Source organism: Colobus angolensis, unplaced genomic scaffold, assembly GCF_000951035.1.
Source record: "Colobus angolensis palliatus isolate OR3802 unplaced genomic scaffold, Cang.pa_1.0 Scaffold447, whole genome shotgun sequence".
NCBI lineage: Eukaryota > Metazoa > Chordata > Mammalia > Primates > Cercopithecidae > Colobus > Colobus angolensis.
Genome location: NW_012117899.1, coordinates 226,139 through 238,809, shown reverse-complemented (window position 1 = coordinate 238,809; position 12,671 = coordinate 226,139). Strand labels below are relative to the sequence as shown.

Sequence of the window (12,671 nt, the reverse complement as noted above, 5' to 3'; positions counted from 1 at the left end):
CAGGCTGGTCTCCAACTACTGACCTCAGGTGATCTGCCCACCTCGGCCTCCCAAAGTGCTAGGATTACAGGCGTGAGCCACTGCACCCAGCCTATAAGTGCAGGTTTGTTACATACATAAACTTGTGTCATGCGGATTTGTTGTACAGATTATTTCATCACCCAGGTATTAAGCCTAATATCCATTAGTTATTTTTCCTGATCTTCTCCCTCCTCCCACCCTTCACCCTCCAAGACCAAGAAATCTTACTCCATCTTCAATTATTCCCCTGTGGAGCGCTTAGTGCTTGAGGTCAGCCCTTTGGCTTGCCCCGGTCCTGGGATGGAGTGCATTTGGGGGCCAGGCTCCATATTCCTAGATTTTATTGGCCAACTCTGCCTGGGGACTCAGGGAAGTAAGGGTTAAATACAGAGAGCAGCTCTTTCAGCAAATAGTTCTGCTAGAACTTACTGCTCTGCTCCAAACTCTCACACCCGTTTCCATTCCACCAAGTGGGCAAGAGCAGGGACTTCGAGAGATGCAGACCTCCAGAAGTGAAGGGTGGGTCCCTGTTCTAGGGAGTGCTGCGTTTAATGAGTAGTACTCATTTGGAGGTGTGCTGTGGAGGGCTGTGAGGGAGATTTCCCATGGGCTCTTTGGGAAGAGGGGAGCGATAGAAATGAACCAGGTTTCCAAAGAAGTCTTCATAATGGTTCTTTCTGCCACCCTTCACACAAAGCCAGTCTACAAGCTGTAGTTTCACTTTTCTCAAGGGTGAAACTACACGGGGGGAAGGAGCTTCAGTGGCCCAAGCTACAAAATGCTCCCTCTAGTGTCTTGCACGCTCACAAATTTTCCCGACCTTGGAGAGGCCTAGTGATCTAAAGCCTTCCACTTAAGTCTGAGGGGCCACCAATCAAGTCCTGCCCGCCTCTGCAGCTCCAGGGTTGAAGCTCTTGGGCCGTCACACCTGCCACTCATTTTCTTCCTCCCTTCCCATTGGTTCGGGTAGATAGCAAGGCTTTTTTTTTTTCCTTTCATTGATTGGGCGGGGCCCAATCAGGGGTGGGTTGGGTCTTTGACTGCTTTTTTTGCCAGATTCAAAGATGGCGCTTATGGCCACGCTAAGAATGCAGCGTGAAGCTGCAGTTCTGCCATCACTCAAGATGGCTGCCCCCATCAAGATGACCGGGGTGTGCCGGGGGGAAAGGGGCAGCATGATGGTCTGAGATGGTAAGGGATACTGCACCATTGAGGGCCTGGTCTTGCGGCCTGGGAATCAAGAGTAGAGAGACTAGGGAGCTAGGTGAGGTCTGTGGTGGGGGCTAGGATCAGAGAAAGGGAGGGAGGACAAGGGTGACAGGTGGGGGTGAGAGATCAAAGATGGGGCGGGAGTGTGCCTAGGGTTGTCTCTCCATGAGTGCTCTCCTTCCCTACTCTTCCTGTTCCAGGTCTAGCATCGGACCATATGGAAGTTTCTGAGACTAGGGAGCCGGATAATGGGGGGTGGGACCCGTTGGAGGGTAATGGGGCAATAGCGTCCTTTCACAGGCTAACCCCGGCCCTTCCCCGTCCTCTGGACTAAAATGGGGAACACACTGGGCCTGGCACCAATGGGGACTTTGCCCCGCCGGAGCCCCCGCCGAGAGGAACCCCTGCCCAACCCTGGGAGCTTCGATGAGCTGCACCGGCTATGCAAAGGTGAGAACTTGGCATTGGGGTGTCTCAAGATGAAGGGGCAGAGGAGTGGAGGGTCTTGAATGCTGGATGTCCGGCGATGGGAGCAGGAAAGGGGAGATCACAGCTGGGGCATGCAGCATCAGGGAGGATCAGGTGCCCAAATGAAGTGGAGCATTTCACTGCAGGACTCGAAAGGAGGTTGATTCCTCCAAAGTGTTCCCTATGGAATTGAAAGGGGAGACTACCTTTTGAGGTAGTGGTTCTTTATCTGTGCTTATTCCTTCCCTTCTCCTACCCCCTTCAGATGTATTCCCAGCACAGATGGAGGGCGTGAAGCTCGTTGTCAACAAGGTTCTGAGCAGCCATTTCCAGGTGCTCCCACTTCTCTGGCCCCTCCTTACTATTCCCTTTCCTGTCCCTGGATCATCTTCTCCTTTCCTTTGTACTCCAGCCCTAGCCAGTCTATGTGGGACAAATGAGGGAGGATGTGGGGTTCTCTTTACCTCCCTGCCTGTGGGGCTTGTTGCTTTTAATCCGATGACCCTCTCTGTATATGTTGGAATATTTGGGATTCTTGAGAGGCCCTCTGAATGGGTAAAAGATTAAGGGTGGGATGAGGGATTGAAGTGGAGTAGGAATGCGCTTTTCTCCACTGACTCCTCTTTCCTCAGGTGGCTCACACTATACACATGAGTGCCCTGGGCTTGCCGGGATATCACCTCCATGCGGCCTATGCAGGGGATTGGCAGCTCAGTCCCACTGAGGTGAGGGCTCCACACATCTCCCTAAAAGCCATCTGGGTCATCTCCCTAAAAGCCAATCTGGGACCCAGGTCTGGAGGAAGAGGAATTGTGTGTGTTATGGGGAGGGATGGGCCGTAACCTGACTTTTGTGTCTCTTCTGAAAGGGAGAGGGTAGAGAAACATTTTCTGTGAAGAGCCCAGAGTGTGTCTTTGTGACTCCACCAGGGGGCACTGTGCACTCTTAATGAAGTTCTATATTTGGGTTTAGGCTGAGTGATGCCATCGGGCTCAGCCTTACTACTGTGTATACCCTTCCACAGGTGTTCCCCACTGTGGTAGGGGATATGGACAGCAGTGGCAGCCTGAACGCCCAGGTCTTGATCCTCTTGGCAGAGCGGCTCCGAGCTAAGGCTGTCTTCCAGGTGACCACAATTCCTGCCTCCGTCCCCTGAGGCACTTCCTCTTTCTCTTTCTTGGGTTTCCTGCTTTGAGGGCTTGGAAGGAGGAGCAGAGTCAATAATGATCATAAAGAGGGAGGGAGATTTTACTTCTTGCTCTTGCCATTCAGACGCAGCAGGCCAAGTTCTTGACATGGCAGTTTGATGGCGAGTATCGGGGAGATGACTACACAGCCACTCTGACCCTAGGAAATCCTGACCTGATTGGGGAGTCGGGTGAGGAACTGGGACAGGGTTCTTTTTATCTTGGCTGCCCATTTGCTAATGTTACTATGCCTCTTCATCTTCTGTACAGTTTGGAGTTTAGAAAAGGAACTTCTTGGGCATGCTGGGGTGGAGGTTATTGGGGGTGAGGGAGCAGGTCTGGGTATTGTCTCTATGACTGACTCCATGTCTCCCCGTTCCCCCACAGTGATCATGGTTGCTCACTTCCTGCAGAGCCTCACTCATCGGCTGGTGCTGGGAGGAGAGCTAGTTTATCACCGGCGGCCAGGCGAAGAGGGGGCCATCTTGACACTGGCTGGGAAGTACTCCGGTATGGGGTGAAGTGAAGTAGTGGTGGGTAGGAGGGAAATTCTGAACTTTTCTGGGGTTCCTGGCCTGTGTCATACTACAGTTAACACTCCTTCCCCTCTGTACTTTGGATTTTACAGCTGTACACTGGGTAGCTACATTGAATGTGGGATCAGGCGGGGCCCATGCAAGTTACTACCACAAGGCAAATGAACAGGTGAGACCTCTGATCTCACTCCCCTCCTCGTCAGCAAGTCAGTTGTGAACTTTTGCTCATCTGGACCTCTATCGCCCTGCTGACCTATTTTTCTTCCTACCACGCTGTGTATATATTTCCACGCATGCCTTCATTCTGCTGATCCCCCGTCAGGATCCTTCTGGTCTTCACTGATACTGATCTCTCTCTCATCCTTGCCCATGGTTCTCAGGTTCAGGTTGGAGTGGAGTTTGAGGCAAACACAAGGCTACAAGACACAACATTCTCCTTTGGTTACCACCTGACTCTGCCCCAGGCCAACATGGTGTTTAGAGGTGAGGGTTATTGGGAGACATTTGGCTATGCTGAGGAATGGGGGATGCAGAGGGAGGGAAACTTGACCTTATTTCTGGTGACTACTTCCTCCAATCCCTGTTAAATAACCTAGTGGGTATTCTCTCCCCCAACAGGCTTGGTGGATAGTAACTGGTGTGTAGGTGCTGTGCTGGAGAAGAAGATGCCACCTCTGCCTGTCACCCTAGCCCTTGGAGCCTTCCTCAATCACTGGCGCAACAGATTCCATTGTGGCTTCAGCATCACTGTGGGCTGAGGTTGTCCAGAGCCAGCCCCCACAGCAGCTGGAACCTCTGAGTCAGGTGCCCTAGGGCCAGAGACTAGGCCCCTCTCCAGAGCCTACCTTGCTGGGTGACCTCTAGGACCCAGCAGCAGAGTGGCGGATAGGACCATGCCCTCCTCAGAACTGGAGCTGCCACAGGGGCAGTTGATGAGGCAGAGGTTTGAGGATCCCCCCTCTGCTACCAGCCCCAATATCACCTTCCCCATGCTCTTGTGGCTCTGGACTAAGGGAAAAGGATTAAGGGGTATGGCTGAATTCCCCCTGGCACCCCTTGCCTCCAGGCTTCCTTCTTCCTTTCCCTTTGGCTAATCCTGCATGGGATTAGCTGACCGTCCTGTTTTCTATCCCAGAGCCTCCCAAGGCTGGGAAAGTAGGGCTGAAGGGCTAGATATTTGGTCTCAGAAAGTAGGGCCCACCCATTCCCAGAAGGAGCTTCTTTACCTCTTAGCCCTGAGGCTTCCTCCTTCCCATCTTCTGTGCTTCCAGAGAACAACTTTGTTCCTATGGCCAACCCCACTATCCCCATGACCGCATGAAGAGGCAGTTATTGCTTTAGTCTTTCATTGCAACCACTGGGCTCCTTTTGAACCCGGCCCAATCTTTGGTCCCAGCATTTCCCCGCTCCAGTGTATCCAGGGTGTCCCAGGTGAGCTGGGGAAGGAAGTGAGCCTGGTCTCAGCTGCAGATCTCCTGGAGTAGTGGCATCATGGCAGACAGGCCCTGGATGTGCTGGATTTGGTACCCGTAGGCCTCATTAATGCTCCGGAGCTCAGCCAGCAGGCCCAGCAACTTCGCATACAGAAACCTTTGGAGGAAGTAGTGGGGTTGCCAGGAAAACAGGAGGGAAATAAGGCAGTTGGGAGTCTTGTCTTGAAGCCCTGATCCCCTGAACTATTCCTCAGTGAAGCCAGGTCTGAACATTAGAGAAAATCATGCTCTGGTATGACAGACGATCAGAGGTTCCAAAAGTCCTCCAGGGGGCCTCAGTCTGACACTGTCTTCTCTCACCGTGCTCAGTTTTTTCTGAACCCAGAGCTCTGAGGGCCACGTGTGAACAAAGTTCCAGACTTGGTCAGAACTCCAACTGTGTGGAATCTGAGGGCCTGGCCTTCTAGAGCAGGTTCTAGAAGGTGGATGTGTTCTATGGTATAAAGCATCCCCTTTCTGGCCAAAGTAGCTCTTGGAGGAATGAGCAAAACAGAAGCAGTGCATACCTCAGAGCCTGGATAAATCACAGACTATTGAACCTGGAACTGGCTTTGGCCACGAAACTGTGAATTGCCATAACTTCAAGGGAAATGAAAAATCAAAGGAATTGGCCCAATGGTGAGGAGAGGAAAGGCCAAGGGAAGAGAAATGTCTGCGTTAGTCTGGAGAAGTTGGACTAGTGAGGTGATGGATGTCATCAATCTCAGGAATGCTATTACCCAGAGCCTCTGAGCTACTACTTTGCATCTGTACTGAATAAAAAAAAAATCTGGAAAAAGTGAGATGAAACAGCAGTATCCAAATTCAGTAATTTGGAGGCTGAAACGGTGTGAGACAGGGATGGCCAGGGGGAAGGACTAGACCCCAAGATACCTGAATTCCCTAAGGAAAGGACAGTAAAAAACATTCCTCCCAAGCTCAATGTTTCGCCAACCCATTCCTGCCCTGGTGTGGTCTCCAAGCCCTCAGTGTCCCACCGTACTGATCCCGGGGCCTTTGCTGCTGGCCCTTGATGTAGCTTTGCAGAGTCAGTGCCATCTCCTCTTGCAGCTGATCAATCTCATCTCTCTGGGTAACTCCAGGTCGGTCTGTAAGATAGGGAGCTGGGAAGGACAAGGTGGGTGGCAGGGGTGGGCCTGCATGGTGCCCCAGGGACCGAGGCTGGGATAGACCTAGTCTGCAGGTTTGACAGCTAGGCTAGAAGGCCTGGGGTGGATGGACTCAAGGAGCTGAATGTTTGGGCAGAGGTGGTGCAGCAAAAGGCTCTGGGCTTTGGGAGATGCTCACCAGGAGAGAAGAGGGCCATGGCAGCCAAGAGCACATACTCAGGCTCCTGGAGCTGCAGTTTTCGTAGTGTTCCATGGAAGTGAAAGAGCAACTCCAAAAACTCTACCTGGAACCCCACTGCGGGAGATACTAGGATTAGGAGCCTCTAGGTCACCTGACCACATACTGTACCATGAGGACACATGCCCCCTACTGCTCTAGCACCATCTCACCACGGGCTGCGTCTTCAATTGTGTAGCGAAGAGGCCCGCAGAGGAAGTTTTGTGTTTGGAGACAGAAAGTGGTATTGAGTACGATATGACAGATTTCCACAGCTGCTCCCTTGAGAAGGGAGATCTGGTCTTCAATGGGCAGGGAACTGTGGAAAGCAGGAAACAAGGGCACTTTTCAATTTTTTTTTTTTTTAGACAGAGTCTTGCTCTGTCACCCTGGCTGGAGTGCAGTGGCACGATCTCTGCTCACTGCAACCTCCGCCTCCCTGGTTCAAGCAATTCTCCTGCCTCAGCCTCCCAAGTATCTGGGATTATAGGCGTGTGCCTCCATGTCTGGCTAATTTTTTGTATTTTTAGTAGAAATGGGTTTTCACCATGTTGGCCAGGCTGGTCTCCAACTACTGACCTCAGGTGATCCACCTGCCTTGGCCTCTCAAAGTGCTGGGATTATAGGTGCAAGCCATCGTGCCCGGCCCACTTTTTAATTTTTTGTTAATTTATCTTTATTTTTTGTAAAGATGGGGTCTTACTATGTTGCCCAGGCTGATCTCGAACTCCTGGGCTCAAGCAATCCTCCTGCCTTGGCCTTCCAAAGTGCTGGGATTATAGGTGTGAGCCACTGTGCCCAGCCGACAAGGGCACTTTATTATTATTCTTATTAATTAATTAATTTTTGAGACAGAGTGTTGCTCTGTCACCCAGGCTGGAGTGTAGTGGCCTGATCTCAGCTACAGCAAACCTCCTCCTGGGTTCAAGTGATGTTTCTGCCTCGGCCTCCTGAGAGGCTGGGATTATAGGTGCACACCAGCACACCCAGCTGAGTTTTGTATTTTTAGTAGAGACGGATTTTACCATGTTGGCCAGGCTGGTCTCAAATTCCTGAGCTCAAGTGTTCCACCCGCCTTGGCCTCTCAAAGTGCTGGGATTACAGGCATGAGCCACTGTGCCTGGCCTATTATTATTATTTTTAGCTTTCATTTTTTGAGACAGAGTCTCACTCTGTCACCCAGGCTGGAGTGCAGCGGTGCGATCTTGGCTCACTGCAGCCTCAACCTCCTGGGCTCAAGTGATCCTTCCACTTCAGCCTCCCGAGTAGCTGGGACTACAGGCACCCACCATCATGCCCAGCTAATTTTTGTATTTTTTGTAGAGATGGGGTTTTGTCATGTTGCTGAGGCTTGTCTCAAACTTCTGGACTTAAGCCATCTGCTGGCCTCCACCTCCCAAAGTGCTGGGATTACTAGTGTGAACCACTGCACGGCACCTCAAGGGCAATTTAGATGCAAGCCTGTACTTCAGAGATGGAGAAGAGCTCCCAGTTCTGATTGGCACAGTTAAAAACAAAGCTGGGAATTCAAGACCTAATGCTTGGAAAGGCTGAGGCATGTGTTAATTTGTTGTCAGTGACTTTTTGGAGTGGATATACAACTTACTGAAGTGTTTGCCTCCTGAAAGATGAGGGGAGGTCACTCACCGGAAGACAGGCAGGTCCTTGGTAAACTTGATGACTTGCTGTACCATGAAAGTGTTGATGTCTGCGAAGTGTGTGACCAGAGGCAGCACAGGGGCCAGGGTGGGCAAGGGCTGGTGATGGATGAACAGATGAGCTGGAGGCTGCAACAATCAGAATATTAGCTAGAGGCCCTGGCCCTAGGGCCCTCCTTTAGGCCTCGCCAGCCTTATCTTGGAAGAGTTCCTTGCTGAGAAGCCTGCTTAGGCTGGGGTTCTGGAGATCTATCCTCAGTATTGGTGCATGGCATATACTCCTCTCTCTCAGACCAGCCTTTTTGGGTGCCCTTTTCGTTGTATTCCAACCCAAATCCTGTCGGTGCTCACCCTAAACTGCACAAACTGTTCAAACATGGTGCCCATGTGGCGGGTGTGGGCCCCCAGGAGTGTCTGGATCAGCTCTTCTTGCTCATTACTCAGTTGCATAGGTGTTTGCTGTGCCCGCCGCTGGGCCTGCTTTGCTCGCCGCAATGCCAGGGCTTCTGCCGACAGTATCACTGTGCAGGGCAAGAGATCATGACAAAGCTGTTGAGACCAGCAGAGCACTTCTCTCTGCTAGTCCCTGTTCTGGGGCCCCTCAGCCACCCTGCACAACGAAGGATGGGGGGAATGGGGGAATTCCTGAGGTTTTCTTGGGCTTGCTAAAGTCCTAGAGGCTCCAGGAGGCCGGGGGTTCCTACACACTTTCACCAACGGTGGGAGAGAAGGGAAGGATGGCGAGGAAAGTAGGAAAGATGTGAGGAAAGGTGCGAGGGCTTTTGGGGAACCAGTGTAGAGGGAGGGGTCTTGATACCTAGAGCATCACCTTATTGATTTTTTTTTTTTTTTTTTTTTTGAGAAAGAGTTTCACTCTTGTTGCCCAGGCTGGAGTGCAATGGCGTGACCTTGGCCCACTGCAACCTTTGCCTCCCGGGTTCGAGCCATTCTCCTGCCTCAGCCTCTCAAGTAGCTGGGATTACAGGCACCCACCACCACACCCGGCTAATTCTTTTTTTCTTTCTTTCTTTTTTTTTTGTATTTTTAGTAGAGACGGGGTTTTACCATGTTGGCCAGGCTAGTCTCGAACTCCTGACCTCAAGCGATCCACTCACCTCGGCCTCCCGAAGTGGGGATTACAGGCGTGAGTCACCATGCCCAGCCTAACTAATCATTCATATATATATATACACACACACACACACACATATATATATATATATATATTTTTTTTTTTTTTGAGAAAGAGTTTCACTCTTGTTGCCCAGGCTGGAGTGCAATGGTGTGATCTCAGCTCACTGCAACCTCTGCCTCCCTGGTTCAATCGATTCTCCTGCCTCAGCCTCCCAAGTAGCTGGGACTATAGGCACATGCCACCACACCCGGCTAATGTTTGTATTTTTAGAAGAGACAGGGTTTCACCAGGATGGTCTCGATCTCCTGACCTCGTGATCCGCCCGCCTCGGCCTCCCAAAGTGCTGGGATTACAGGCGTGAGCCACCACGCCTGGCTATGTGATATTTTAAATGATCCTTCAAAAATAATCAAATAATCCTTTCAAATAAACACTTACCTGATGTTTTAGCAAAATTTCAAAACTTCTGAGGTTAAATCCCACTGAATGAAATGACCACAGGATAGGCAGGGCTGGTATTAATCATATATATATATATATATATATTTTTTTTTTTTTTGAGAAAGAGTTTCACTCTTGTTGCCCAGGCTGGAGTGCAATGGCGTGACCTTGGCCCACTGCAACCTCCACCTCCTGAGTTCAAGTGATTCTCCTGTCTCAGCCTCCCAAGTAACTGGGATTACAGACGCATGCTATCATGCCCAGCTAATTTTTGTACTTTTAGTAGAGACGGGGTTTCATCATATTGGTAAGGCTGGTCTCGAACTCCTGACCTCAGGTAATCTGCCTGCCTCAGCCTCCCAAAGTGCTGGGATTACAGGCGTGAGCCACTGCGCCCAGCCCAGTCATATTTTTTAGAAATGTAGACAGGCTTAGATTCCAGTGGCAGGACCAAGGTCATAAAATAAGTAATGTAGATTGAATTCAAACCAAAATCTTTTGACTTCTACAAAAGATCTAAGATCGAACCAAGATCTTGAATTCAGACCAAGATCCTTTGACTTCTACAGTTTCCTTTCATTCTTCCACAGTGAGAATCGTGTGATATGGAAAAAGCAAGTTTGGGAGTCAGGTAAATTTGAGTTTGAATACTGACTGTACAACTTATTCCTTCTTCTTCTTTTTCTAGAGAGGACATCTCTGTTGACCAGGCTGGTCCTGAATTCCTGGCCTCAAACAATCCTCTTGGCTCAGCCTTCCAAAAGTGCTGGGATTAGAGGTGTGAGCCACCGCGCTTGGCCTGCACAAGTTTTTAGTTGAATTAACTTGGGCAAATTAACTTCTGTGAGCCCCAGTTATATCATCCTTTGGGAGCATAGCACAGTTACTTGGCACAGAGAAAACATTAACTAATTCAATTATTGAGCGCCTACTAGGTGACAGGCACTATACTCAAGAGATAGAAAATAAAAAACACACCTGTAATCTGAGCACTTTGGGAGGCAGAGGTGGGCAGATCACCTAAGGCTAGGAGTTCGAGACCAGCGTGGCCAACATGGTGAAAGCTCTTTTCTACTAAAAATACAAAAAATTAGCTGGGCGTGGTGGTATACGCCTGTAATCCCAGCTATGCAGGAGGCTGAGGCAGGAGAATCGCTTGAATGCAGGAGGCGGAGGTTGCAGTGAGCCAAGATGGCACCACTGCACTCCAGCCTAGGCTACAGAGTGTGAGACTCCATCTAAAAAAAAAAAAAGAAGAAAAGAAAAGAAAAAAGCTAGCCATGTGGATATCTAGGACAAAAGCATTTCAGGTAGAGGGAATGGCAAGTGAAAAAGCCTTAGGGAAGAGTGTGCTTGGTGTTTCTAAGGATGACAGTGAAGTCAGTGTAGCTAGAATTGATTGAGTAAGGGGGAGGAGTCTGATAATAAAGTCTGAAAGGTGTTGTGGGAGAGCTAGATCATGAGATCATGTACTTTGAGATGGGGAGCCATTGGAGGTCTTGAGTGAATACTGACATAATCCGACTAGTTTTAAAAAGAGTACTGTGCCTGCTATGTAGAGAATGCACTGTTGGGAACAAGGACAAAGTCAACAGACACAGTCAATGCATTCTTGGGATGTAGGGGGCCAACTCACTGTCTTTCCTCATGCCAGCATCTAAGCACTTCTGCAACCTGCAGGCTGGGCAGTGGCGCCTCTGAATCTTGCTGACTTCACAGCTTCCAGCAAAGGGGCAGGTGGGACCAATGCTTTTGCTGACTGTTCTCCTGTGAGACACAGAGATGTTGTTAGAGTCTGGGATGCGGTGAACAGACACATGGATAGGTGAGGGGCTGAGATGACATGGTCTAAAAGACCTGGGAATCTGGTGAAATGGACTAATCTGAGCTGTGCCCAAAGGTCCCCAGGGGTGAATAGGGTCCAACACATCTCAAGCATTTCCATGACAACACAGGATCACTCCAGAAAGCCTACTTGATGTAGTACTAGCTAGGTGCTTCACAGGCAGTGGGTACATAATAAGTGCTCTTGACTAATGGGCTGTGTCCATCAGACAAACATTTAGCCTTCCCTCTGTTATGCCATCAGTTGATACAGTGATGTGTTTGACAAGATGTAGGTTGCCATTCACAGGGTAATTAGACTCTCAGATAAAGGAGTAATGTAGCTGGATAGGCTTGGGCACCAGTGAGGGTGTAAAGGCTGACTGATAGTGAATTTGGTTTGAAGGGCTGTTTCCACTGGGGAGGAGACTCTCACCTGAAGAAACCCTTGCAGCCCTCACAAGTCAGCGCGTTGAAGTGGTAGCCTGTGGCCTGGTCCCCACATACCACACAATTCCTCAGTTCATCTTCCCTACTGGCCATGACGTCAGGTGTTGGGGTAGCTGTTACAGACTCCTGAATGTGGGAGGAGTCAGCAGTCAGTTCTGGGCCACGCTTGACCCTTTTCTGTCCCTTCTACAGAGTCTCTTTCCAAACCAAACCAAACCTGTCCTTGACTTGATCCCCAGCATTATCTTTTGTGTGTTTCTTTTCTTTTTCTTTTTCTTTTTTTTTTTGAGACAAGTCCTCACTCTGTCACCTAGGCTGGATCTCTGCTCATTGTAACCTCCGCCTCCTGGGCTCAAGCTATCTTCCCACCTCAGCTTCCTGAGTAGCAGGGACTATAGGTCTGGACCACCATCTCCAGCTAATTTCTGTTTATTTATTATTATTAATTTTTGTAGAGATGGGGTTTTGCCATGTTGCCCGTGTTGATTTTTGGTTTGTTTATTTTGTTTATTTGTTTGTTTTTTGAGATAGAGTCTTACTCTGTTGTGTAGTGTTGCCTAGGCTGGAGTGCATCATAGTTCAATGTAACTGCACACTCCTGGGCTCAAGGGATCATCCTGCCTCAACCTCCTGAGTAGCTGGGACTATAGGTGCACACCATCACACTAGGATATTTTTTCTTTTCCTTCCTCCCTCTCTCCCTCCCTTATTCCTTTATTTCATTTTTTGTTTTGTTTTGTTTTGTTTTGTTTTCTTGAGACTGAGCTTGCTGTCGCCCAGGCTGGAGTGCAGTGGCGCAATCTTGGCTCGATACAACCTCCGCCTCCCAGGTTCAAGCAATTCTCGTGCCTCAGCCTCCTGAGTAGCTGGGATTACAGGCACCCGCCACCATACCCAGCTAATTTTTTATTTTTAGTAGAGAT

General features: G+C 49.8%; 2 protein-coding genes across 19 annotated transcripts in view; one reads left to right on the top strand and one right to left on the bottom strand.

Annotated features, from left to right (window-relative positions):
- Positions 1 to 1,014: 1,014 nt before the first annotated feature.
- TOMM40L (translocase of outer mitochondrial membrane 40 homolog (yeast)-like) lies at positions 1,015 to 5,830 on the top strand. Of its 3 annotated transcripts, XM_011957551.1 has the most exons (10): positions 1,015 to 1,212; positions 1,431 to 1,680; positions 1,964 to 2,031; positions 2,331 to 2,423; positions 2,723 to 2,824; positions 2,971 to 3,076; positions 3,273 to 3,395; positions 3,514 to 3,590; positions 3,802 to 3,904; positions 4,040 to 5,830. In XM_011957551.1, the coding sequence occupies exons 2-10, from the start codon at positions 1,566 to 1,568 to the stop codon at positions 4,177 to 4,179; spliced, it is 927 nt and encodes a 308-aa protein (XP_011812941.1). In that variant the 5' UTR covers positions 1,015 to 1,212; positions 1,431 to 1,565; the 3' UTR covers positions 4,180 to 5,830. The 3 variants fall into 3 exon arrangements, with proteins under 3 accessions (XP_011812941.1, XP_011812942.1, XP_011812944.1); XM_011957552.1 differs by lacking the exon at positions 2,723 to 2,824; XM_011957554.1 differs by lacking the exons at positions 2,331 to 2,423; positions 2,723 to 2,824.
- Positions 4,751 to 12,671, bottom strand: part of NR1I3 (nuclear receptor subfamily 1, group I, member 3) — a 15,366-nt gene continuing 7,445 nt past the window's right edge. The window contains exons 2-9 of one of the 16 annotated variants that reach the window (XM_011957560.1): positions 11,735 to 11,874; positions 11,111 to 11,241; positions 8,250 to 8,419; positions 7,888 to 8,027; positions 6,414 to 6,559; positions 6,202 to 6,330; positions 5,897 to 6,002; positions 4,751 to 4,857 (exon numbers count right to left, since the gene is read on the bottom strand). In XM_011957560.1, coding sequence (XP_011812950.1) covers positions 4,767 to 4,857; positions 5,897 to 6,002; positions 6,202 to 6,330; positions 6,414 to 6,559; positions 7,888 to 8,027; positions 8,250 to 8,419; positions 11,111 to 11,241; positions 11,735 to 11,841 — 1,020 coding nt within the window. In that variant the 5' untranslated portion in view covers positions 11,842 to 11,874 and the 3' untranslated portion in view covers positions 4,751 to 4,766. Of the gene's footprint in view, positions 5,012 to 5,896; positions 6,018 to 6,201; positions 6,331 to 6,413; positions 6,560 to 7,887; positions 8,028 to 8,249; positions 8,420 to 11,110; positions 11,242 to 11,734; positions 11,875 to 12,671 lie in introns of all 16 variants that reach the window. The other 15 variants (XM_011957559.1, XM_011957555.1, XM_011957556.1 and 12 more) reach the window with 15 other exon arrangements.